We start from the raw sequence: 26,631 nt of genomic DNA, 5'->3' as shown, positions 1-26,631 counted from the left end.
GTTCTTGTTGCTGAGGACATTGGTATCCTACAGGTTTGTACCTGTTTTGTGTGAGACCATGACTGCAGGATGTTCCTTATTGCTAGTGATGATTGAGGTGCCAGTGCTTTGCTGATAGCGCTGTAAAAGAAACACCTAATGAAAATCAGTATGTACCAGTATCCTTGCAAATATCCTTTGGCATTCTGTTTGCCAAAGTATGCTGAAGCACAGGGTACCTTTTTAAAGCTTGTTACGTATCCATGTATGCTCATTGGCTTATCTGAGATCACGTAATCTAGTTTTGTTGCAGGTACTTCTGCTTCTGGTATAGAATGGATGAAGTTGTGTCTTTCTATTTGGAGATAGTAAAGAGACAAACCAGTGTGTGTCAAAGCAAAGGAGGAAGTACTGGTATCTACTTATTAAACACCAGATTTGGATCTGTTGAGGAGATAGTTTAGATACTGCTGTTAGTGTGAAAGTAAAGCTTCCCTCTGCTGTTGCTGCCAAAGGGAAGGAGTAAAACTGCAAGGCACTTCATTTAGCCCGAATGGCTGGAAGCAATTCACTATCTTCATTTGTGTCTTAGTGTTTGACAAACAGGCATACAGCTAGTTGTATTACTCAAAAAATGGTTTCATAATTAAAATACCAGTTGCATTCAGGAAAGTTAAGAGAATCACTGACCGCTGACCAAGGAACAGTAGAGAGAAGTTACGTGGTCTGGATGTGGTAAGAGAAAATGTACGTGAAACTTTGGATTGTGATACCATGATAATCCAGCAGACTTCCCACTTTGCTCATTTACTTTCATCATAGTTTCAACACAAATGTATAAATTTCTATTTTTACTTCCAACTGATTTCAGTAGTCTAATCTTGTTAAGATGTAAGTGAAACCTAATTTCTGTGAATGCTGTCCCACTTGTGTTTATCTAAGTATATATATGTAGAACTATAAATATCCACACAGATAGGGTGCTTAAAATACTAGCAGAGTGAGTGGAGGAGGGAAATACAGAAAAGCAAGCCAAATAAATTCATACCCTAAAAGTACTTCAAAACATGGAGGTTTCACTTCAAAAAAATAACAGCATTTTATTATTTTGCATAGCTTATTTCAGTTGTTTAGTTCTGCTTAATTAGAATTTTTGCTAGTTACTAAATCGTATATATATATAAAATTTTCAACATTTCTTATCTGCAATCAATGCAAGACAGAACACATAGTATATAGATGCAGGGATCCAAAATACTCTTTTCAACTTCAGACACAAGGATTTGTTATTTTACTTCGAACCAGTTTAAGAAAATAGCTCTGACAAGTTTGTATGTATAAATATACAGTGTAGTATACACTTCAAATTTCGATCAGTATTTTAGCCTGTTTTCCAAGTCTTCCATTCTTTTTGTCATTTCTTCCAGTAGACAGAAGTTAAGGAAAGAGGGCTACTGATAGCATGCATTCATAGAAAAACAGTGTCAGCTGCCCGATTGCTGTGGTCCGTAAACTTGCTTGTTTCTCCTCTTCTTTACCCTCTTTGGCTCCCAGTAGTTTCTGATAACGATGCTCCCCTGTACTTTCCTTGCTGCTTTGATCAGCTGAGCTGAGAAAGCTGTGTAAAGCCCCGCTCATTAACAGGCATACCTTGACATGGAGTTCGGGCTGCAGTATATTAAAAAGGCTGGTGGTGCTGGAAACTGGCTATTTCTGTTTTAAGGGGAAGCTAAATATTTATCCTAGTTAATGCTGTTTAAAAAATGTTTCACTTAATCACATGGAACACTACATGTAAGGTAACATTATAAAACCATACACAGCTCTGACTGCAGTAAGAACGTCTGCTGATGGTCTTGTATTCCTCCCTGTGGTGATGTAGCATAGGGTACTGTTCTTACAAAGCCCTGTTTCCCAGGGAGATGTGGAGTAGAGCACAAGTAGCTCCAAGGGATCTAGGGCTGGCTCCACTGAAGGCAAGAAGCTGTAGCAATGCAAAGCAGCGTACAGCATCACTTTCCTGATAAGTATCTCCAGCTGACAGGAATGCTTTTATCTGCTGCAGCAGGAGGCTGGATTGATACAGTTGACCTGACCACCTCTCTCAAAAGAGCCATCATAAGGTTGGAGCTAGGGTAAGCTGAGAGGAAAAGGGGACCTAGCATCCAGAGAGAGAACTGAAGGCAGAGGCCCACCTGAAAAGGACTAAGTTGCTGCACCCCAGTCTTTGCTTGTGTGTCTAGTGTCTTGATTTAAATGCTTTAAGGACTTCCACAAGGAAAAAGGGAGAACTGGGCATACAAAAGTGCAATCTTTGACAGGGGCTGTTAGAAATTGGTTAGGGTAGACAGGCAAATTGAATTCAGCCTCTGAGTTTGGCCAGAACAGCAATTTGCTGCCCTCGCCATGTCGCACTGACGGCAGCAGAATCCTCTTGCTAGAAAGGTGCAAGAGTGGGAGTCCTGCTTCTGTGGGAACCAGCCTGCCTGTACGTTGGGTTTATGTTTGGTAATTCCTCAACTGTCTGTCATGCAGAAAGGATTACTCTATGCGTGCTTAGCATCGTTTGAGCTGCTTTCTATGCAACATCAATGTTTCTGAAGTGTTTACAGAGGCAAAGTTCAAGCAGTGGAAACTGCATTCATCTACTGATAGAAAAAGTTAAATGTAGTTTGATATAAATCATTGATGGTTTGGACTGGTCCCTCTAAATTTATATTCATTAACTGAAGCTAGTTTTGTAGCCAGTTCTCCCTCCCCCTCTTCCCCCCAGATCCCTGGGATGGGGACTGGCCAGCAGAGTCTTCAGCAGTTACCAAGAACTACTATATCATTCAGTATCTGAGCTGCTCGTCAGATAAGGCAGAGAAATTAGGTTTGTAAGAAGAGGAAACTGGATAGTTCTTACTCTGTTCAAAGCAGTGGCTGCACAGTGCTCTGGGGAAGTGCTTGGCACTGTTCCTATGGAAACGTGTAGGTCTCCAGCTCAGTGTAAGTCAGCAGCTTTTCCATCTCCCTGAGTCGTTCAGACTCTGAAAACCACAGGGTTGCCTGCTCAAATTGTAAAGCAAAAAATGACATGTTGCTAAGCTCTGTTTTCTTTGATTCTGAGTAACCTCAGAGTTCCTCACAGCCTGGCTGCAGGTGACTACAGTGAAGAGGCTAAGGCTTCTGCTGAAGGGGGAAGGAGTAGTCTCCTTTCTTGTCAGCATCTAGGTTGCAACTGCATATGTCTGGGTAACACTCCTAAGGATGTGGGAAATGAGCTAGAGATTTTTCTCCAAAGTCATTTGGAGACTTTGGAGAAGTCCCTTCAGAGAAGTATAAATGTTGATGAACATTTGAAGCACCTAGCAGTAACCTTACGCGATGACTTTCTTCCCCCTTTATGAAGTAATTCTACTTTGCATGGAGTAACTTAATTAAGCGATCAGAACATGATTTCCTTGAGCTACCTGTTGAAGGATTCACCTGAGAAGGTGGGAGATACAGTGAGGCTGGCTGCTGTAGTTACACAAAATAGCTGGAGGTAAGGTCTGAAGTGGTAGGCAGTGTTTTGCGTAAGGTTAACAGAGCCCTCAGTGGTCTTGCCTACTGTCAGGACCACTGAAGGCTCTGCTAGCCTGACTCTGGACAGACTCTTAACTCCACAGGTTCCTCAGTCTGAAGCTGTTCTTGTCTAGGAAGCACAGAGTTATGAGCTGTTGCTATTGCTGCACTCTTTGCAGAAAATAAGTGCTTATTGATCTTGCACACAGTTACAAAAATTAAATAGAAGATGTGATGTCTTCTTACTACCTAGACTGTCAGGATGGCTGGGCCCAAAGAGTGGTGGTGAATGGAGTTAAATCCAGTTGGCAGCCAGTCACAAGTGGTGTTCCCCAGGGCTCAGTATTGGGGCCAGTTCTGTTTAATATTTTTATCAGTGATGTGGACAAGAAGATCAAGTGCACCCTCAGTAAGTTTGCAGACAACACCAAGTTGATTAAGAGTGTTGATCTTCTTGAGGGCAGGAAGGCTCTACTGAGGGATCTGGACAGGCTGGATTGATGGGCTGAGGCCAATGTATGAGATTCAACAAGGCTGAGTGCTGGGCCCTGCACTTGGGTCACAACAACCCCATGCAATGCCACAGGCTCGGGGAAGAGTGGCTGGAAAGCTGCCTTGTGGAAAAGGACCTTGGGGGGTATGGGCTGACAGCTGGCTGAATATAAGCCAGCAGTGTGCTCAGGTGGCCAAGATGGCCAACAGCATCCTGACTTGTATAACAAATAATGTGGTCAGCAGGGCTAGGGAAATGATTGTCCCCCTGTACTAAGCACTGGTGAGGCCACACCTGAAATAGTTGTTCAGTTTTGGACCCCTCATGACCAGAAAGACATTGAGATGCTGGAGCATGTCCAAATAAGGGCAATGAAGCTGGTGAAGGGTCTAGAGTGCAAGTCCTATAAGGAGCAGCTGAGGGAACTGGGGTTGTTTAGCCTAGAGAAAAGGAGGCTGAGGAGAGACCTTACTGCTCTCTACAACTACCTGAAAGGAGGTTGTAGTGAGGTGGGTGTCAGTCTCTTCTCTCAAGTAACAAGTGATAGGACAAGAGGAAATGGCCTCAGGTTGTGCCAGGGGAGGCTTAGATTGGATATTAGAATTTTTTTTTAATTTTTATTTTATTTTTACAGTATCTGCAACATCCACCAAATGTCTCAGGTGGACAAACTGGCAATTGTTTGCTGCTGTTGTCTCCTGAGACATTTGGTGGATGTTGCAGATACTGTAAAGGCTACTGTACTGACAGTTCCCTTGGAAAGGCAGATTAACTTGGGGGGGGGGGAAGCTGTAGATCTGCACTTAATGTTCATCTGCATATTTGTTCATGCAAAATTAATCAGACCTCAGCCCTCTAAATTGCTCTTCATTTGGAGTGTTAATTTAACTGACTCGCTGCATCTGGTGCTTCACCAAGAAGTTCAGAAGGGAAACATCTCCTGTATTCTGACTTCTGTAGCCAGTAAATGCTATTTCAGTGCTATCAGAAGAAATAACTCAAAGCAAATAGTGCTAGTCTTGAATTTGACCAGTCATTTCTTTACTGTCCCTGAAGGTGTTTACTCTTAGGGATTATTGAAAGTTAAGATCCTTATTAATATTTTGGTCCATTCTTTGAAGGAGAGACAGCTTTCAAGTCTTAAAAGCCTTGCTTCTTGGAGATTAACATTACCTGTCAAGTAGTTTAGCTTTTCATTACAGTAGATTGATTTGAGCTATGGAGACAGCTTAGACTCGATGTGTTGTAATTATCCTTTCTTTTAACTTGCCCCCCCTTGTCTTACATGCAAGAAACAATTACTCTGGAAGGATATATCGCTGGGTGAGTTTTCTTACTTCATTGGTTGCATAGTTCTGGAATGTCACAAGGTTTTCACATTTGCACTGGTCTTTGTCTTTTGAAGCTTTTGCTGAAAAACAGAAACAGTCAAAGCATAGATTAAAAGATTAATAAATCAAATGGGATGGGGGAGGAAGTGACAAGGACTTATAAATGCAGAGCAGGTTTAATACAGCTTCCTGTTCTCAAAACAGGTCAACATCCAAAGGAATGCTATGGGGCAGACTTTGTAAATACTAGAAAATAGTACACAACACTTAGGCCTATATATTCAAAGAGCAGTTGGGATTATTCTAAACAAAGGTAACCTGATTACCTGTTGTTCTTGTTGAGTGAGTGTGACTGTCTTCAAAAAGATACTTGTGGTGTATTGCAAGATTGGGGCAGGCAATGGCATCTGTGATGGCTATTGTGGTTGATTCAGGTCCTGCAGGAAACCCCCCAAAAGTCTAAAAATCAAACCCACTTCACTTCATACAGTATTTTTTTTCCCTACTCACATGCACAGAGTTCTCTCATTAGTGAGTAATCTCACTGTCTGCAGTGAGGATCATTCATGGAGAGGACTAGGGATACAAAGATGTGAAGGAACCGAGCTGTAAGGCTGAGTTTACTGTATACATAATTTAAGTTGTGGGTTGCAGAACTGAAAGGTCGTTGTGAAGGTTGCCGTGAGAAACAGAAGTGATTGAAAGCTGAACATGCTTTGGAATTCCAAGCACAGTGTTGAAATACAAGTTTCCCCATGAAGTAATTCATTTGGATGGTGTAAGAAGCATGCAGCCATGCATTCGTTACAATGATCTCAAAATTTCTGGTACAAAGCAGACTTGAATTGCAGACAGGAAGGTGGTTTGCAGGGGACCAGGAAGGGGAATGCAATGAACCATTCTCTCATAGGTGAATTGTTAGAGTTCTCTGCAGAAGGCGGCATGAAGAGGCAACTTAGCAATGATCTGGGCAGACAGTAGTAGGACACAGTTAAAACAGCCAACCTGAAGGCTGTGGTCCAGTCTTACGAAGCCTCCCAGATGATGGATCCTGCTGGTGTGCTGACTCTCTCAAGGCTGACAGAAAGAAATTGCCAAAGGAAATGATATCACAAAAGGAGCAATAAAAATGTTTGCATTCCCTAGAAATGCAGATGTCTGTTACCACTAGTAACTCAGTGTCTCTCATAACACATGGAGAACACCTCATACTTGTGCAGTTTAAAAGAGGTCCAGCGTTAATGGAAACTCCAGGACTCGCCCTTCAACTCAGAATTATCAGAGGAACTCTTCCAAAACCAGAAGTGCTTTACAAATAGATTTATAGTGAAGCAACCTGGAATGACAGCAGCCTATTTTGTGTCCTTTAGTGAAATTCTTGCATGTTTCATTGTCATCCATCCATCCTTTGGGGTGAAGTGAATGGAATAAAAACTGCTTGGAGAAGGAAGAAATTTCTTACTCTCCTTCAATTTTCTTCTTTATAACGGGAAACATTGATCAGGGAGTTGGGAGTGTTTAGGTGAGAAAGGTGATGTAAAGTTTTTGATGCACTACAGTTATAAGCAAAAATTTAAAAATTTCTAATTCATGAAGCACAGGGATTTATTTCAGACTCCACATACCCATAAAGGGTGTCTGGAGAGAAATGGAAACCTGTTTAGTATGTAGGTGTAACCACCTCAAAGGTCATTCGCTGCACTACCCCTTCCTTGCTGCAATGAGGGTAATGTGGAGGCAGCTTTGGTTCCCTAAGAATGGGCTCTTTCCTAGAACTTCCCCTTCAATTAACCGTGGAGCCCTTCAGGGCCCAGAGGAGCTGAAGCACATACGTTTAACAACTGCACTCCTTGATCACTGTGACAGGGGTGTAGCATCTGGGACTCCCGCCCTGCAAACATACTCAGAGTTCCTTCACTGAAAGTGAGTACATGAGGGTAAAAGGTGATGTACAAACTCTCTTGATAGGCCATCAAGATGCAGCAGGAAGGTGGAAGATGCTTCTGGGCCCCACAGGTTTCTTTTAGCTATTGGGATCTCTATTGGTCTAGTGAATTTTGACAGATGCACAATAACGCACAGCCATGCTAAGTTGCACTGGGAAGGAGATGAGACGCTGGCGGCTGGAATAACCAAGGATGAGGAACAGGGGATCAACAGAGATGAGTGGTTGAGTAAGACCACCAGAGTTCAGTGAGCAGAACTATGATATATATCTATCAAAAAGCCTGTGTGGGAACCTGCTGGTGGAAGGAACATGGGTTTTGGAGAAAACAGCAAAGAGGTGTGGGATGAGATCATGAGGTAAGGAATGAAACAAACTGGGTAAGGAGTCCAGCAGAAGAACAAATCAACCAGAAACAAGGATGGTGAGATTTCTAATGTGGAAGGTAAACAGGTAAGATGAACCTTGAGTGTTTGACCCTGGGTAATGGCTTGCTCTAGAAGTTGTTTAAGAGCTGTAGGCTAATAAGGAGGCTGTCTAGGAGGGGCAGAGGAACTGACCTGAAAAATTTGAGCTTTGGATGCTGAGCTGGTATACAAGTAATTAGGATTCAGATGTAAGGGACAGGAAAGACTGAGAGAGATACTGGTAGAAGTGTGGCAGAAGGTGTCTAGTTTGGGAAGTGAATTGGGCATTTCAGAAACCCCTCTTTAGGCTTCAGAAACCGGCTGGGGCCCAAAGATTTCTCATCTTGTCACCTCTGTAAAGCTGTGAATCATCAGGCAAGTAGTGACAGGCTGCTAACCCAAACGGAGTCCCTTGGTGAAGTCAGTGCAGTGAACATAAACATTCAGGTTTGGGGGGGGACCAATACTAAAGTTGGATGTTTGTTTTTAGTGTTCTGTTTTGTAACAAAACCTGAGTATTTTTTTAAGAAAAGCCTGTGAGAAGATGTCTTCAAAAAGGTATGTCTTCAAAAGCAGTGGCTGACTATTTGCAGCAGTGATAACAATCTGCAATTTGGAAAGAAACCGAATGTTAACCAGCAGCCTGCTGAGTACTGTCATCTGATCAGGGCTGGGTTCTTGTGACAAAAATAGTATGTGAGCATGTAATTAAAGACTCACATAATGCACATGCTTAGAACAGGGGTGAAGAGGCAATCATGATGAGTGCGTATTATGTGTGACATTGCTGTAGCCTCGTTAGTGCTTTCAGTCAGATGAAAAACGAACATTAACCAAGGCAATGAACGAGAACCTTCCAACTGAATTCCTCTTTATAAGAGGCAAAAGAGAAAACCACTTTTTTTTTTTAACTGTTAGCCATCAAAAATAATTGCTAGTAATCATTAGCTATTCTACAAGGTTGATGCTTTCTTGCAGAATAAAAGAAAAAGCCTTGTCCCAAAAGAGATTTGGAGGGCTTCTGCCTTACTTGGAAACATGCAGCCTATCCACAGCTGGGACCGGGGATGAGAGGCTTTGTTAGTGGAGTCCATGAGGTTCAGATGGTCTCCTACTGCCCTCACAGGCTGGAGCTTTGGAAGTACTCAGCTAAGGACCAAGGCTGGAGTCAAAATGAAATTTATGCTGTTGCAAAGGAGGGAAAAAATTTAGGCTGTAAAAAATGGAGAGGAAAAAAAAATGAACTTTCGGCTTGTGTAACAGGTTTGGAAGCAGCATTTCTGGTGGAGTGAGCTGATGAGCAATAACAGGTAGTCCTAGAATGTCCCGAAAAACAAGGCTGGTTCAACCCTCGGTTGACAGGTGTGAGGCATAGCCTGTTGGTTGAGAGAGGACAGAAGCTGAGAGGCACCAGCTCTGCCCAGTTACTAGAGATGCAGTCTAGAAACTGCCACAAAGGGGCAGGATTTACTTACTTTTCATATGCTAAGTAATGTAGTTTAAAAACCAGAAAGAAAATCCTGGTTGCTATCCACCACTGTGGGTACCTGAAGGATGCATTTCCATTACCGAGCTCTGGGGTTTGCTAATGAGTGGGAATTATTATACCGGTTGCCAGATAGTTTTGGCTTTGGCCTCTCTCCAGGCTTTTAAGATGACATGCTGTCATCAGCAGATTATCTGCCCAGTCAGAAGGTTAATGAACAGACTTGGTTTCATGTTATCATAGTATTTTGTATTTCAGAGAGATGGAGCTAGAAGATTCTTAGGACTGAGAGAAACAAAAAGAAGATACAATCTAGGAAACATTCACAGATTCTTTTTTCAGGTTCTTCCTTGATATCTGTATGAGGAAGAAATGCACTGCTTCTTGCCAGCCAGTTTTACACAGTAATGTTAAAGAAAAAAATAAAACCTGTTTGCATTTAATTCCAAGAAAAACAACTAAACAAAAGCTAGTGAAAATTAAATCGTCTTGCACAATTCTAGTGCTATGACCAATATTATTCACAGTGATGTTTCTGAATTTTGCTTCAGGTACTGATTTGAATGAGTCCTGGGAAGGTGTCAGTGGGGGAGACATGCTGTCCTCTCTCTGGCTCAACAGCTTTCGTCCTAGCTCCTATTCCCTCTTTTCCTTGAAAAACCTCAGCTGGGAATTATATAGAGGCTGTCCGTCCCACAGTAAGGAAGGGTGCTTTCTGGAACAAACCTTCTACGTTTGTGGAGCAAAACTTGGAGCTTACGCATAACTGAGATCCACTCTTTGTAGCTGTGAATGTATGTTCAATGAACTAATTTTAGTCTTCTATAAATATGCACAACAGCTCTTGATGATTTTTTTTTGCTGTGTTTTAGGGTTTTTTTGCCACTGATCTTAAAAGTAATTTTTTAATTCTCATTAAGACATTACAAATCCCTGATTATTTTCCTACATTCCTAATGAAGTAGATCATACTTCTTTGGTGGATTGGGGTTCAGTGCATGGCTAACTTAACTGTAGAAAAAGAAAGGGGAGGGGGCAGTTGATTCTTCTGGGCACAGAAGTGTACATTTTATGCAACCTTTATGAAAATAAAGGAAAGACAATTATTATATACTTTTATCTGGCGACAGAGTAAGGGTGTATATTCCTCACATATTGAAGGGCAGAAAAATTACTTGCAATATTATGCCTTGCAATGTCTGACACCAATGATGTATGACCTATACTATGACACTAGTTGTCCTTCTAGGCCTGCAAAAAAATCTACAAGCATTCATTCCTCTTCTGACTCAATGAAAGTGGAACACTGTTACCTTCACAGATTTGGACTCTTAGCTCTTCACTTATGTCCTCCATAGCTGTGAAATCCTCAGCATAGAAGAGATGTTTATATGGTGGCTCAGAAGCAATTTCTAGCAGTTCTTCCTCGATTGCTTTTCCTATTCCAATAGCATAGATAATTATACCTAGATTCAAAAGAAATTGCACAAATTATTACATCAGCAGTTCTAAGCCCTTGTTCTTCTGTGAAAGGAAAAAGAGAGAGAGAAAGGGAGAGCACAAGAACTGTATATGTGGTGTATCTTCAAAATTGTGTTCAAACAGGCTTAATGTGCTTTATTTATTTGGAAGATGTGTAGAAACTCACTGCTTCCCTGTAATTTAACAGATAGTTTTTAAGTTAAAGACAAAGACGGTTGCCTGGCCACTACTGATAGGAAATGAACACAGAAAGAGTACTGCTAAACAGTAAGGAGAATCACACAAGTCAGCCTCATAGTTGTACTAAAAGTTCCTGGTTTGTGTGTGTGGCTGTGTAGGTAGAGTGTGTGCAATAAAGCTAATTACTGGGTTGATGGGGAGACTCATTATGTATCAGCAAATGGGGCAGAATCCTGAAAGCTGTGAGTAGTTTTTTTAGAAAAATAGAAATACTCAGTGTTTCATCTAAATCCTCAGAGCAAATTGAGACTAGATTCTTGGACTTGAACGGATGCTAGTGGGCTGGGTACAAAGAACAGGGGAAAGGAACTATTTGTGAGGCTAGGAGAGAAAGAACTGGGATGCTCAGGACCAGCATTTCCCCAGCAGAGGTGCAAGGCAGAAAGTGAAAGACGTTTCATAGTTTTCTGCACTCTGAAAGCAGGGCAGGAGGAAATGGTTCACAGCCCTCTCACCAGACAGATTTTTAAACAAGCAATGAGTACAAAACATAGTGATGTTCAATATCTCTCCCTTTTCAGCACTTAATAATCGATTTTTTTTTCTTGTGAACATATAAAGAGAAATGTTGTATCAGATCATATCAGTTCTGGTTTAGAAAGTGTCCACAACTAGTACTGATTTTGTGATTCATAATACAACTATTAGCTTCGTAGCATTTCAAGCTTTTTTATAAGACTCAAGAGCGGAAGCTGCCTTCTCAGCTGATTGGTTTCAGATGAAACTTTGCATGAAGGGGTTTGATATCTCTTTATTATCACCGGGTAGTAACAGCTACACGCTTACTGAATTGCAACCTTTTGAAGAATCTCAGACCTGATATCATAAAATATGCATTTTCCAACTCTTTAACATTTAACGTAAGCACCTCCTTACTTTGCGTCATGGATCTGCCTACCACTGCACTTCAGCCAGGAAAGTAAAACATCCACCAGGAGCTGATTCAAATTAATGAATGGACCAGTCATGCTGAGGTCTGTTGCTTTTTAAAGCAACTTGGAGATTATCAGTGATAAGGCATTCAAGGCCAATTTCATATTCAGCATTACTACACTGCCTACGCTGCAATTACACAGGGGATGGATTTGGCTTGTAGCATTACGAATATCAGTGGAAGCAGTCTGGAATGGAGGTTTCATTCAACAAGTAAGCAAGGTTGCCTTCTACTTCTTTCCTTCTTCAGTCCTGTAGATCTGCCATGTACTTTCCCAGATCTCACCATTTAGTGAATGAATCTTTGAGTTTGTTTTTGATATTTTAAGACCCACTTTGTTTATATTTTATTTTACAAGCACCCTTGTTAGCACATGCTCTTCTCATGTCCTCAGATGTTTTACTTATTCTCTTTACAGAGAAGTGTCAGTCCTAACCAGGGCTATACTAATCATGCATCAAGTCATGATTGTTTTATCAAGTCGATAAAACAATAAAAATGTGCAGCATCTTCTAAAGTCTGCCTATTTTCTCTGTGTTGCGGGCCATCAGCCATGGTTCTTAAAGCAGTTTCTCAGAAAATGTTTTACAAAGGAAAAAGATATTATTTATTTTCTGGAAAAGTTTTGAAAATTTCAAGACTTTGGCTGCTGAACAGATGACAAGTTTCTGGTTTTGGTACAGATGTCTTAGAGGGTAGATTTCTGCCCAGACATACTTTATGTTAAAAATCGCCCGTTTTCAATTACATTTCAGCATGAACTATCACCTGACAAGGTACATAGAATGACAGACAACATTGCAGCTATATACTGTCAAAAGGAGGACCTTTCAGAACACCATCAGCAGTATAAAATTGGTTAAAAATACAGAGTATACATAAATAAAAATATAACCAATTATTATCACAGTATTTCTCAGGAGGATAGATTTCTGTATTTTGAAGAGACAAGATTGATTGTGTTTTTTTTTTCTTGTTGTTTGTTTGGTTTTCTTAAGATTTTTTTAAAGAAGTTCCCAGTGTTCCTGAATCCCTGTATCAAATGCCTGCCCTTAGTGGATATATTCAGTGCACTGCAAGGCATGCCAGGTGGGTAATGCCGCTACCTGTGGATGGCACAGAACCTCAGAGGTGAGACATTCATTGTGGGTCCTGCACTAGGGATGACATATGTGAACACCAAAGATGCGATGTTCTGCTGCAGTGGTCACTGTACTAGCCTGACTGCTATGACAAAGGCTCTCTTGATTAGCACATACTGTAGCACATTCACACTATTACTACATCTTATTTCTAACCATATTTGCCTTTTAGAATGAGTCAAAACCATCTCCACTTACCATTTCGTTTTGCTCTAGCAGCCCACTCAGAGACTTCATCTTGGGCTCGTCCATCTGTAAACACAATGGAGATTCGGGGGACGTTTGCTGAAAGTGGTCTTGCTCCTTCTGTTTCTGTGAAGCTTCTCTCAAACATTTGCTTCAGAGCCAGTCCTGTCATGGAACCTCGCCCCATGTACTTCATTTGCGATACAGCTTTCTTCATGTCTTTGGCTGAGCTGAACTGCCTTAATGTAAACTCTGTGCGAACTTCAGTGGAATACTGAAGCAAACCAACTCGAGCAGCTTTGGGTGAAATCTCAAGGGAATCCAAGACTCCTGAGACAAATTGTTTTACAATTTCAAAATTATCCTCTCCAAGACTTTTTGATCCATCAATCACAAACACCAGGTCAACTGGGCCTTCGCTGCATCCTGTGAAATAAGCAGCAGTGTGTTTAGATCATGAAAAAACTCCACAAAGCTGAAAGAGGGACCTAGATACCCAGGGACTGCATAAACTCAGAGATCATCCAGAGTACCTTGTTCTTGGCTCAGCCAGCTTTGCCAGTGCATCTAAAGATGTTGTGTACAGTCTATTTCAAAAGCTAAAGAGTGTGCTGACGACCAAGAGTTTAACAAAAATATAATCACAGTGAATATTTACTGAGCCATACTGCTTTGCAGAATCCTAGAACTCTTAAAAATACAGCAACAATCAGCAAATTTTAAGAATGACTGTTCAGTAGAGAGAACTGTATATCAAGAACGTAGCCAGGATATATAGAGAGAGTTGCCATCATTAGTTTCCAGGGATAGGCCAGTACACTAATTTTACATTTGTGTAGCTGACCAGCACTGAAAGACATGGAAGAGACTCACTGGGGCTGCATTTGTGTTGCAGAAGTAGCAAAAAGGTAAAGATGGTACAAAGAATTGAGTCTATCAAGTCCTACTTGCATGTAAGATGAAAATCTAGGAGTCATATTCAGAGTGACAGGGAACAGTAAGGCAAAAGCCGAAGAGCTTGGGCAAGGCTGAGCGAGAAGCGGAGGGCTAGGTAGCCTGCCCTACAGCTTACGATGAGGTTCAAGTCTCAGGACAAAATTCAGACAATGCACATGTTTTTATAGCATGTACTTAAATGTCTACTGGCAGAAAAGCAGCTAAAAAACTATAGGTGAGAGTAAATGCTAGAAATGTGCCTAGCTGCTCAACATGGATCAGAATTGTTTACATATATTTTTTTGATTGTAACTCTAACAATCTTGTAGTTAGAAGGCTTATGTATTGCTGAAATTAACCTTTTCTGGTTTACCCATTAAAGCTGGGAGAGAATCCAGGAGACTGACAAATCTGGAGTTCTCATACTTTTTGGCAAGTGCACATGCAAAAATCAAAGCAGTTTGTAGGCACCCTGTATCCATGACAAGGTTAGGGAATTTAGGGCCTGGAGAACGTCTTTGAAGCCGCAGACTGGTTCTGCCAGTTGTTTTTTTATTCTGGAAAGAAATTGCCTCCAGCAGGCACAGACTAGTGCGCTTTTGTGCAACGGGCTGGCTGCAGAGATGCTCAGCTCCTATTTGATCAATGTAACTTCCAGGGAGAATTTGCCATACTAAGGAATGTAAGATTTGCATCTCAGGCTGGACCAAATGAACTCTGACCTCCACTCATCTCTGATGTTTGTGCAGTAAGAATGCTGTAAGCGCAATACCAGAGAGAATCATGCAGTAGTTCGTAAGTCTCAGATGAATACGGTGCTAAGCTCTGGGTATCACCCTGAAAGCCAAACTGGAGAGTCCTGAGTTTCACAGCAAGAGTAATGAGATATTTAGAAAGCATGGCACACACAGGAAGCTTGAAGGAGCAGAGATTGTTTGCTTAAGGAAAGGAAAGATGAGTATGAAGCATGATAACACCCTTCCAAGATGTAGAAGGGGATTATTTTAAAGAAGACGATAAATCAGTTGCTTTCATGTGAATAGAAAAGATAGCAAATGGCTTCATCTGCTATAAAGATAGTTGCTTGTTAGGGGAAAAAAATATTATAAAGGTAACAGCAGGAAATCAGACTACTGGGGACACTGAAATCAATGATGCTCTGTCATGAGAGAGTTTTTGAAACACACTGAAACATCCATCAGATATTACTAGATATATATATTCTGATGCTGCCTCAAGCATATGCCATGAACTAGATCACTTCTCAAAGCTACTACAAGTGCTCTATGTCTCTGCCTTCTTTCACAGAAACCAGGAACGCTATTTTCCCTGTGGTTTGTAAGCTTCCTAAATGTCTGAGTGTCGTACAGGGTAACTGGAAAGGTCTGTAATGTTGCTTATTATTTAAGCTGACTGCCGACTAGACTAACAGAACCTGAAGACAATTGTCTGGAGGGCATTAAGTGAGGATCTGGGATCTCTAGATACCTCAAGAGTGAAAGTTATCAGAGTAGGTCTCCCACAAAAAAGAACTCCGCATACGTTCTTTCCACATTTATTTCTGCTTTGGCTGCAGAAATTACTGAAGATGTCTGTTACCAAATCAGTGTAGGAATTAAGGAATTTTTGGCTTTAAAGCTTGGGCTTTTCTTCTTAAGACAATAGCTCTATTTTAGAACTGCTGTCCAAGAATTCCTTTCCACAGTCATCTGAGGAAAAGATGTGTCACATGTACTAAGGTGGTGGAAAGGCAATGAATATGAGTATCAAACCCACCTCAATATGATTGCGTAAGTCACAACAGAGCAGCAGTTCATGGTGAATGGTTTCAGTTAAGACTGAGATCAGTCGTAAACATGTTACCATTCTTTTGGTAATAGTCTCCCCAGCTAAGGCATCCAGTTTTGCAGAATAAGTGTTTTTACTGAGTTCCAGTAGAAGAGTTTCTCCTCCAAGTATTAAGGGGTGATGAGATAAATGCATGTCATACTCTAAGCATGTCATGTTAGAAGATAAGCAACTAGAATTACTGATATTTTAAAATGGAGTATGTAAAGACAAAAGCTCTACAGTATATGAATCCGATTAAAGTGCACATTCCTTGATAATAAAATTTCACTTTGGCTTTTTTACTGATGTTTGGAAACAATTATTGTACTTGATACTATACCAAAACAACTGTTGCAATTTGTTAGTTTTTACCTTACGAGAGCATCAAGTTAATTGTTCAAGACATTTTCCATCACACTCACGTATGCTTTGGGCTTTCAAATATTGTATCATTTTTGAAATGAGGCATTTTTTATGTGTGTTTAAGAAAAGGGTGGATGTACTGCTTAGGGACATGGTTTAATGGGGGATTAGGGACGGTTGGACTGGATGATCTCTAAGGTCTTTTCCAACCTAGAAATTCTATGATTCTATAAAGAGGTCAAGTAATTTTAGAAACCAAAGAAACAAATGCTTTCTAAATAAAATGTACTTACCTCTGCATGTTTTCTGATCCTCTTTTAGTACATATCCCTCCTGGCATTTGCAGATGTATGAATCGTCATTATTAACACAAATATGTTCACAACCATGGGCAACTGATTTGCAGACATCTTTATCTAGGAAAAATTGAAATATTTATATGTATTCTATTTAACATATTTATAAATTCAAAGACTCCAAGCATGATACTTGAAGAATGTATGACAAAGGAGTATGACATCTTTGTCCATTTTGGTAGCAATGCCAGAGAAGACTGGCTGACAGACATATTCAGTTACTTACTTCGACATGTTTTTCCATCTTGTCGCAGGACAAAACCCTCATGACACTGACAGCTGTAGGAATTGTTATTATTAATGCACACATGTTCACAGCCATGGTCAATGGATTTACACAGGTCTTTATCTGAGAATTGTTAAGAGAATTTCCTCATTAGACCATTTCTCAAATACAAAACTGGCATAAACAAGCTTTGAGTGAAATTAAGTCTGTTATTTCTTTTATGACTGAAAAACCATATTCCCCATCAAAGTTTCAGCTACTCACTCCTGCATGTTTTCCTGTCTCGCCTCAATACAAATCCCTTGTGACACTGACACACGTATGAATCGCCAGTTGGAACACAGACATGTTCACAGCCATGGCTGACTGTTTTGCAGAGATTTTTACCTTGGAATAATGAAAATTATATTTAGCACAGTTTGCTAGGTAAAGAACTTCCATAAAACATACATATTACGGAAATAGTCTTCCTTGAAGGAGCTCATTTCCATAAATTGATTCTATATTAAAGACACAAATAACACACTAGTGTTGAATAGTGTGTTTCATTAACAGAAGTACAAAACAAAGATTAAACAACTTACTCCTACAAGTTTTCCCATCTTCCCTCAGTATGAAGTCCTCGTGACACTTGCAGACATAGGAATCATCAGTATTAACACAAATATGTTCACAGCCGTGCTCAACTGAGTTGCAAACATCTTCATCTGAGAAGAGTGGATGGAGTTTGTGAGGTGAGGTTTGTTAGGGAGAGATAATACCTTTTATTAACCAGTTCAAATAGTTGGAAATCACTAATACACATGTGCAAACACTCACAGCCACAACACTTAAAAGCTACAAGGAAAAATATACTTTTGTAGCTTAGGCTACTCACATCTACATGTCTTTCCATCTTCCTTCAGTATGAATTTTTCACGACACTTGCAGATGTAGGAATCTTCAGTATTCACACAAACTTGTTCACAGCCATGGTTGACTGAATTGCAAACATCCTTGTCTGCAAGCAGAAGAGTTGGTAGTGGACATACATCAGCAAAGGCCTCGATTATATGTGTAATCCATCAAATTAAGTTCTCATGCTACTTACTTCTGCAGGTTTTCCCGTCTTCTCTCAGTAGGAACCCATCATGGCATTTGCAGATATACGAATCATCAGTATTAACACAAACGTGTTCACAGCCATGGTTGACTGATTTGCAAAGATCTTTATCTGAAAACAGATGACAGCTCTTGCTGGTTAATGCATTTCTACACAAGCATGAGCTGCAGATAAAAATTATGCTGACAAATATCAGACTACCTACTTTTGCATGTTTTTCCATCGTCTCTTAGCAGGAATCCCTCCTGACACTTACAAACAAATGAATCACCAGCATTAACACAAGCATGTTCACAGCCGTGGTTCACTGCTTTGCAAATATCCTTGCCTGGGAACAGTTAGATAATATTTAATGTGGTTTGCTAGTTAAACTTTTTTTATAAATACAAAGATTACGGAGGTAATCCCATGAGCAAAGAGAGTTGGGAGCTTACAAAACAAAAGCAAATATGGCTAGTTAAATGACAGACAGCTTAGCTTTCACGGAGCATGAGTTCTTTACCATCTGAGCAGAAACAATTCCACGTTTTGGATGGCCTCCCACTGACAATAAATTATTTTAAGATTAATCTGACTAGATTAAGGAGGCGGACTTTACATTAAAGAGCAGTAAGACTGGAAGGAGGGAATAATTTAGTAAAGTCATTTAGCACAAATTCATGCTGGTAAAAACAAAATTACGCAAAACATCACAGGACATGAAGCAAAATAATTCTTTAATATCCTTACATCAATGCCAAGTGTTTGCATAAACAAACCCCAGAAGAATAGGAACTACTCATTTTAAGGGGATAAATAAAATCTAACTCGTATTGCTGAAAATAGATGGGAGGATTAGTATGACTGCAATGTTAAAACCAGCTGGTTAAAACCTCTTAAAGAAGAATAGATGGGGAGAGAGTACAGAAGGAAGTGGAGCCATCTATCTCATTCCCTGTTTCTTTTTCAGTGCAACACAAAAGAAAATACTCTCAATTGCTAATGGAGAACTACCTTTATATAGAAAGCACAACAGTACTGACAGCCAAGTTCAGATTGACTCTTCAGCAAAATACCTACGTTTAATGGGTACTGAAGAAAAGCTTACATTTTCACAAGAACTTCAATATGAGCCAAATTACATAGAAGTCTCGTGCTGGCAATACAAAAATGCTAAAAAATATTACAGAGGACAATCTTCTAAACCCACAAGCACTGCATTCAAGACATAGCAATCTAAACTAGATCCTGTTATAGTAGATAAAGAAGAAACAATCATATAAGTAAAAATTAGCATCAGCTTATACACAGCTGTGTGCAATTCAGACACATTTATTGTTTATAAACAGAATTAAATATAAACCAGCAGGAGGCATGGCAATTACTTCAAAAGGATGAATTTTAGACAGCTGAAAGCCAAAGTATTTTGCCAAAGTATTTTAGGATGGGAGGGGAAATAATTTTTAAAAAAGTGAATTATGATTGCACTATTTATTTTACTAGATACCCCCCAAAAAATGTAGTCCCATAATCTAAAAAGAATGCCAGAGTAATTAAAAAAGCAACCTCATTTTGAAATTGAAAACAGCTATAAGTTTTGAGTAACGATTGAAAGAAAGCACCATTCACAGAATTTACTGAACATGAAAATACTAGGAATTTGAAAACACTGAAATAATAAGCTAAAGGACAAGGGGATGCATGGCCAACAAAACAAAGGATAGCATGAGTAAGTTATTTAAAGACCATTAAGAACAAAAAGCATTCTCACAATGTATTGTTAATTAACAGATAAAAATGGCAGAATTGCCAATCTTAATGCAGAAATGGTAAAAATATTTAGTATATTCAGATCTAAACTTATGAAATAGGCTACTGATGATACTGTTGGCGTGAAGAGTTTCATCATAGAATCACAGAATGATTTGGGTTGGAAGGGACTTTAACAATCATCTAGTTCTAACCCCCGTGCCATGGGCAGGGAAACCCTCCACTGGACCAGGTTGCCCAATGCCTCATCCCACCTGGCTTTGAACACTTCCAGGGATGGGGCATCTACAACTTCTCTGGGCAACCTGTTCCAGTGCCTCACCACCCTCATAATGAAGAACGTCTTCCTTATATCTAATCTAAATCTCCCCTCTTTCAGTTTAAAGTCATTACCCCTTGTCCTATCACTCCATGCCCTTGTAAAAAGTCCCTCTCCAGCTTCCTTGTAGGCCTCCTTTAAGCACTGGAAGGCTACTAGAAGGTCTCCCTGGAGAGCTTATCAGCTGATCAGTGGGTCACACAGCACGTACTGAACACATACATTTTACGACCAGTGACTCCAGATAACTTGCAGTGAAAAGTTGTAAAAAACATAGCTGAAGAACAACTTGAATGCTTAGAGTTATTTTTCAGTAACTCCTAGAACTCCAAGGAAGCTCCAAAACACTGAGCAGTTTCCATCCCCAGTGCATGCACACACACTGAAAAAATATTATTGTTGCAGTGTCTGAAAAGGATAACTAGTTCACTGTAATCCTGTCAGCTTCACATTGATTTGCATTAAATAATGGAATAGATAATATGGAACTTGATTCAGAGTAAAATCAAAGAACAAAAATTAGTATCAATCGACTTGGTATTGTGGAAAAAATAGATCCTGGAAAACTAAAAAAGTATCTTTTTCAATTGATTAGGAGGCTGATTCATAAAGCTGATGCTGTTCACACAAAGGAGCATTCAGTAAGGCAGCAGTCTTGGTATTTATTTCGATTAAGAAAACAGACTACAGAGTCAAAGTTATATGGATTAACACCGGCTACAGAGGTCTTCAGAGGAAATTGTAAATGGAAGAACATCAACTGGCTTGCGTTCTAAGAATTTGCCCTGCTCCTCTACTGCTTAACAGTTTTAAGAACAACCCAAAAGAAAATACAAAATAATCACTGACACAGTTTGTGGGTTACTCCAATTTTGAGAGAATGGCAAATAAAAAGAGCAGCCGTTGATATAAGGACACATGAATCTTTTTGCAAACTGGATAACAGCAAATCATATGTATTTTGAAATAGCCAGAACTAAGCCTATACATTTAGAAACAAAGAATAAAGGCTGTACTTACAGAATGTGGGACACCTACGTGACTGAGAGTCTTAAACAGCTTATGATCATGATAGATAACTGACTGAACATGAGCACTAGCAGAGTATTTTGGTCACAGACTAACGCTATCTTTGGTCATAAAAAAAGATAGATTTAAAAAAAAAGATTAAAAAAATATAGGTAGATTCAAATAGTAATTAGGTGCGCTACACTTCCCCTACCCTGGACTCTGCTGTGCCTCCTATTAAAAGACTTTGTACCACTGTGATGTTCCCACAAGGATGCTGATGAATAGCAGAGGTTTTAAGAGAGCAAGAAGAGACTTAGGAAAAGACTGAAAAACATATAAAGAGCCTAAAGGAGTTTCATCTGCTTGTCATTTACAAAAGGACATAGTAAGAGGTTAAGTCATGGTCTGCATGAATACACACAGAACACCACAGTAGCAATTAGAATGTCCACCCATCAAAGTAAAATGCAGCAACATCCTGTGCTCAAGATTAAAACTCGGCATACTCAATCTAGAAATGAAGTTCACATATTTTAAAAGCTACATCCGAACCTTAAAATTGGCTGATTTTCTGAAATACACCTGTAGTTCAAACAATAATTCACAGAAATCTTATGATCTATAGAGAACAATATTCCATTCTGACCACTATGAGTCAGTGAATAATCTCCTAATAAAAGGAAAATTAAATTTCTTCTTTTATTCATAAACTACTTACTTCGGCATGTTTTCCCATCTTGCCTCAGTACAAATCCATCATGACATTGGCAAGTGTATGAATCGTCATTATTAACACAAAGATGTTCACAGCCATGATTCACTGATTTGCAGATGTCTTTATCTAGGAATAATTTAGATTTTATTTACTACAGTTTGATGAATGAGAACATTTCCAAAACTTTAAAGAGTAAAAGTAGTAAGATCCCAGCAAATAAAGAATTTATCCTCCTTTTTGTCAGGTAAAATCCCCTATAAAAAGACCTACCTCTAACACAATATGGTTCTTCAGTAGGCCTCTGAGGGCAAAAAATACATTAACATCAAATAACTTACTTTTACACGTTTTCTCATCTTCCCTCAATACAAAACCCTCATAGCACTGGCAAATGTATGAACTGTCAGTATTCACACAAACATGCTCACAGCCATGGTCAACAGAATTGCAAACATCTTTATCTGGAAAAAAACAAGGTTGCCGGTATTTAAAACATGTCTAAAAATGCACAGATTATAATGGAAATCTTCTATTAAACTGAAGGATACTTACTTCTACATGTTTTTCCATCTTCCCTCAGTGCAAATCCCTCGTAACACTGGCAGATGTATGACTCATCAGCATTAACACAAACGTGTTCACAGCCATGGTCAACTGAACGGCAAATGTCTTTATCTGAGAAGAGTTGATGGTGTTTGGTTAAAGCACATCTACAGCAAATGTATCATGCAGGGAGAAGCAACAGTTTTTATTAGGTCTGATGATATCATTGGAAGAAATGGGCAAAAATATAGGCAGGTGTAACAATACAACTGTATTATAACAGTAAACTACAAACGTGGAATTTGTTAGGACCCTTCTACAAATCTACATCTGGTAGAGAAAAGTCTGTGAGGAATTATCAGAGTACATACTTCTGCATGTTTTCCCATCTTCTCTCAGCAGGAAACCCTCATGACACTTGCAAACATATGAGTCGTCTTCGTTAATACAAATATGCTCACAGCCATGGCTGACTGATTTGCAGATGTCCCGTCCTGGGAATGATTAATATAAATACAGGTTTTGAATGAAAACATGCTAAAAAAATGTAGCTATCAAAAGGATTTTTTTTTTTCCAATAAGAGGTGAAAAAAACCCTTTCTCTTCTTGCCTGATGCACATGCTAAAATGTTCAATAGGTATCGGTCACTCACTTCTGCACGTTTTGCCGTCTTCTCTCAGGATGAATCCCTCACGACACTTGCAGGCATAGGAATTGTCAGCACTAACACAAATATGCTCACAGCCGTGATTGACTGATTTGCAGACATTTTTACCTGGGAATAATTTAATAGATAAAAAAAATTGTGTTAGTTAAGGGCAAGATGTTCAAAGTCTTACAATTCCCAGTTACTGAATGTTCTTGTCCTCGCTAATATACTGGACTCAATCCTGCAAATCATTTATAGCACCTGCTGGGTTTTTTTTTGTTGTACCAAAAAGGTACATCTTTGTCCTGCTAATTTTACAGCCCTACTATTAAGGTAAAGTGCACTGTTCCAGTTCTAGACATTGTAGAATTTCATGTGTCCCCAGCATACAGATTAGTGACCCACAGGGATTTCCAAAGGCACCTAAGTCCCACATCCACATTTCAAGTAAACTTTCTGGTGTGAAACAGATCTATCATTGTCTGTTCATATTCAGGAATAGATCTGAATAGATCTGCTCAAGCCTGAAATAATTATGCTTTTTTAACCTGGGCTTAAGCTCAGAAGGTGCTTGTCCTTTTTTTGTAGAGTAGGTTTGCAAAGGTTCAATCTATGTAGTATTTAAGGATAACAAGAAAGACAGATTGTACGATCCTGCTGTGAAATTCTGGAAAATTGTCAGCTATAATTGGGCTCAGTGGGGTTTTCTGATATAGAATCTAGCTACAATTCATATTTCAAAATAAATAAATATATTAATTAACGTTTGATAAACTAACATCTTGCTTTCCCTTTCTTTCCCACGTCCTTTATTTTCCTGCAAGGACTTCTGCATGGACAGAAAATTTTACTTGCTTTTAGCTTTTTGCAAGATTAGAGTGTTAGTACTTTTTGAGACAAGCAAAATTCTTCTCTGTTCGCAAGGACTAACAAAGTAAGGTGGTGTTGTGATATACAAACTGATAATAAGGAGCTTTTCATTTGTCATGATAGTATCTGGATTAATTTAATTTTTTTTTTTCTGTAAATGTTTTTAAAAGCAGATGTTGATGAGATCTACAGATATTACTGGGATTACAGTTATAAAATACTTTATGCCTGCGTGTTTTTCAGAGACTTATCCATGATTCTTCTTTGATCACTTAGTGATCAAAACTATAAAACAGGAGATAAATTTGAAATGAATTTTTTTTATATCTGCCACTCATCATAATCGCATAATGTAATCAACTGTGTAATGCAATTATGATATCTTTTGCAATCATCCTTATCCCATGCCGGACAAATAAACGAACTTTTCACTAATAATATTGCAAGCTTACTCATGCTATATAAGACTTTAGAAACATTATATATTATATATTTTTGCCTTGATTTGAGAAGAAAATTACGGTTGTCCCATATAAGGATGTAAGTCAGAGAGAAATAGCTTTGGATTTGTAACGGTCCAATTACAGGTCTACTTCTTAAATGGTACAGACATTTAAGGTGTGATTCAGGCACCTAAAAGCATGCATCCACTGCCACTTTAGATGCCCGAGAGTATCCAAGATATTGACATACTGCTGGCAAATGTTACACCAAAGGGGAAATTATGAACTTTTGGAATACTCAAGCATTTAAAATGATACTGGATGGCAATGCTTAGGCAATCAAATGCTACCTTACACATTTCTTCTGTGCGTATAATAAGAATCTGAGTTGCTGAACAATAACTTACGTTTACAGGTTTTCCCATCATTACGAAGCCTGTATCCTTCAAAACACTGACAAGTGTAAGACCTATCGCCATTTACACACAACTGTTCACAGCCATGATCACTCAGAGCACAATAGTCAACTCCTGCGGAGCAATTGAAATGATTAAAAAATTAACAAATAATGATTCAATTGTTTTTCATCTCTAGTATTCCCATGGCATATAAGCAAGTAAATATAAGTACATTGAACCGCTTAAACAATAATCCAGTTCCTTATCTGATAATGTATCTTCAATAAAATGTAAGAGCGCCTTGTGGTATACTTTCAATTGGTTGATTTAAGCAGACTGCAAAACAGTGGCAAAGACATAAAAGTCACCTTGTGAACACTCTTCTTTAAATACAGTCTCTAAACGGCCCGATGTGAAGGTGGCAGTTCCCAGAACTCACTTGTGCACCTGATAAAACTGCCGTGGCAGCAAGTAGAAAACTTCTCAGAGACCTCAGTGTGTTTTGACTTAGACTATTCAAGCTTTTGCAAAGAATTGCAAATGACAAGTACTGTCAAATATGGCCCATTTTTCATCTCAAATTTCCTAAGCATTTCTTCTCTGTAACACTAAGACATAGGACCCCTGGGATCCTGCAGGCAGCACTTGCTACTGTCCATTGGCTACACACACAGTGTCATTCATTTTTTTCTAATGAGTTGTCAGAGTAGAAATCTGTTTACCATTCAGGTGTTCCCACAGCTGTCTTAACATACTCGTGCCTGTGTACATGACACCAGAATTGTAATTCCCAGGTGTTTTCCCGTTAGGAGTGGTATATGTTAAATGCTAATCCCTTCCATCGAACTGCTCATTCAGGAAATCACGAAGTGCCAGAACGCTTTTCATGAGAGCTTAAAAATGTCTAGGAGGTTTCAACAACTCATCTGAGGCTCAGGAGTAGGACAAATCTCTTTCCCAAATATATATATGAGGAGAGGGCTATGCTGGCAAGAAGAGGAGCTATTCAAAAGGACTCAGTTTTATTGCACAGAGGGATTCCAGAAGCTGCAGCACTGTTTGAATGCTGCTGCGAAAGTCTCCAAGTACAGCCTGGAGGAAAATAAGTCAGAGTGAAAAAAACCACCTCTTTTTACTACAAAGGAAAAGGGATTTTTCCATTTGCAAGTTAAGAGAACTCTATAGATTGGCTGTTTCTAAATTTCCAGTGGTTCTTTTAGATAACTGTCTAGATAAATTGTTTCTAGTAGACTCTATCACTGTTACATGTATACTAGTTCTGCTCCTGCATTGCAGTCCGTCCCTTTCTAGAGAGCTGCAGTGGCAGACTGAAGCAAAGTCTGTCAAGGTATTGGATGGGGTTAAAAAGGTTAGTATGGAGGCAAAAATAAGGTTAAAGATAAAGACAAATTGCCTTTGCTGATTTCCCTCACTTCTCCCTAGATTATTTTCATGTCTGAGCACTTGCAGTTTGACTTCTGTTAAAACTGTGTTGGCTGAGTGCAAGAACGGGAGTAAACTCTGAAGCTTTTCCAACAAGCTTGAAATAGAACATGCCTCCAAATCTGTAGAAAAAGAGGCCGAAACCCTCTCATCAAAGAGGTCCAGGAAAAGTCAACAGGCAAAATGCATTCACATTCCTCTTTTCCTGGTCCTTTCTATGTATTATTTTTCCAGTGAAGAAGGCAATTTGGCTATTTACAAAACTGCAATGATTCTCAATGATCATTAGATTTATAAAGGGCGGAGAGCTGTCAGGACAACTTTTGTTCACTTATTAAGTGTTTCCACGCAAAATGTAAAGCTCAGCGTGGGACTCCCACTTCTCCTGCCCCAGATGAGCTGATGCAGTTTGCCTGGGGAACACTGCTGTCAAGATGACCTCTCAGTCAGACACACTTATAATGTGACTGAAAAACTGTCCCCCATTCCTGGGGATGAACAAA

At 39.4% G+C, this 26,631-nt stretch overlaps 1 protein-coding gene across 1 annotated transcript in view; it reads right to left on the bottom strand.

The window, feature by feature from the left end:
- Positions 1–1,194: 1,194 nt before the first annotated feature.
- MATN2 (matrilin 2) overlaps positions 1,195–26,631 on the bottom strand; it is a 75,908-nt gene continuing 50,471 nt past the window's right edge. Inside the window, exons 9-27 of the mRNA XM_086608761.1 lie at positions 24,695–24,817; positions 22,978–23,100; positions 22,696–22,818; positions 22,334–22,456; positions 22,120–22,242; positions 21,785–21,907; positions 18,193–18,315; positions 17,976–18,098; positions 17,763–17,885; positions 17,470–17,592; positions 17,150–17,272; positions 16,886–17,008; positions 16,597–16,719; positions 13,187–13,600; positions 10,504–10,656; positions 6,358–6,429; positions 5,679–5,789; positions 5,337–5,432; positions 1,195–1,405 (exon numbers count right to left, since the gene is read on the bottom strand). Of these exons, the coding sequence (XP_086464887.1) occupies positions 1,353–1,405; positions 5,337–5,432; positions 5,679–5,789; positions 6,358–6,429; positions 10,504–10,656; positions 13,187–13,600; positions 16,597–16,719; positions 16,886–17,008; positions 17,150–17,272; positions 17,470–17,592; positions 17,763–17,885; positions 17,976–18,098; positions 18,193–18,315; positions 21,785–21,907; positions 22,120–22,242; positions 22,334–22,456; positions 22,696–22,818; positions 22,978–23,100; positions 24,695–24,817 (2,498 nt within the window). The 3' untranslated portion in view covers positions 1,195–1,352. The remainder of the gene's footprint in view (positions 1,406–5,336; positions 5,433–5,678; positions 5,790–6,357; positions 6,430–10,503; positions 10,657–13,186; positions 13,601–16,596; positions 16,720–16,885; positions 17,009–17,149; positions 17,273–17,469; positions 17,593–17,762; positions 17,886–17,975; positions 18,099–18,192; positions 18,316–21,784; positions 21,908–22,119; positions 22,243–22,333; positions 22,457–22,695; positions 22,819–22,977; positions 23,101–24,694; positions 24,818–26,631) is intronic.

The sequence above is a fragment of the Tauraco erythrolophus genome, chromosome 3 (assembly GCF_009769465.1).
Source record: "Tauraco erythrolophus isolate bTauEry1 chromosome 3, bTauEry1.pri, whole genome shotgun sequence".
Taxonomy (NCBI): Eukaryota; Metazoa; Chordata; class Aves; order Musophagiformes; family Musophagidae; genus Tauraco; species Tauraco erythrolophus.
The sequence above is the reverse complement of the archived record's forward strand: the minus strand, read 5'-3'. Positions and strand labels throughout refer to the sequence as shown.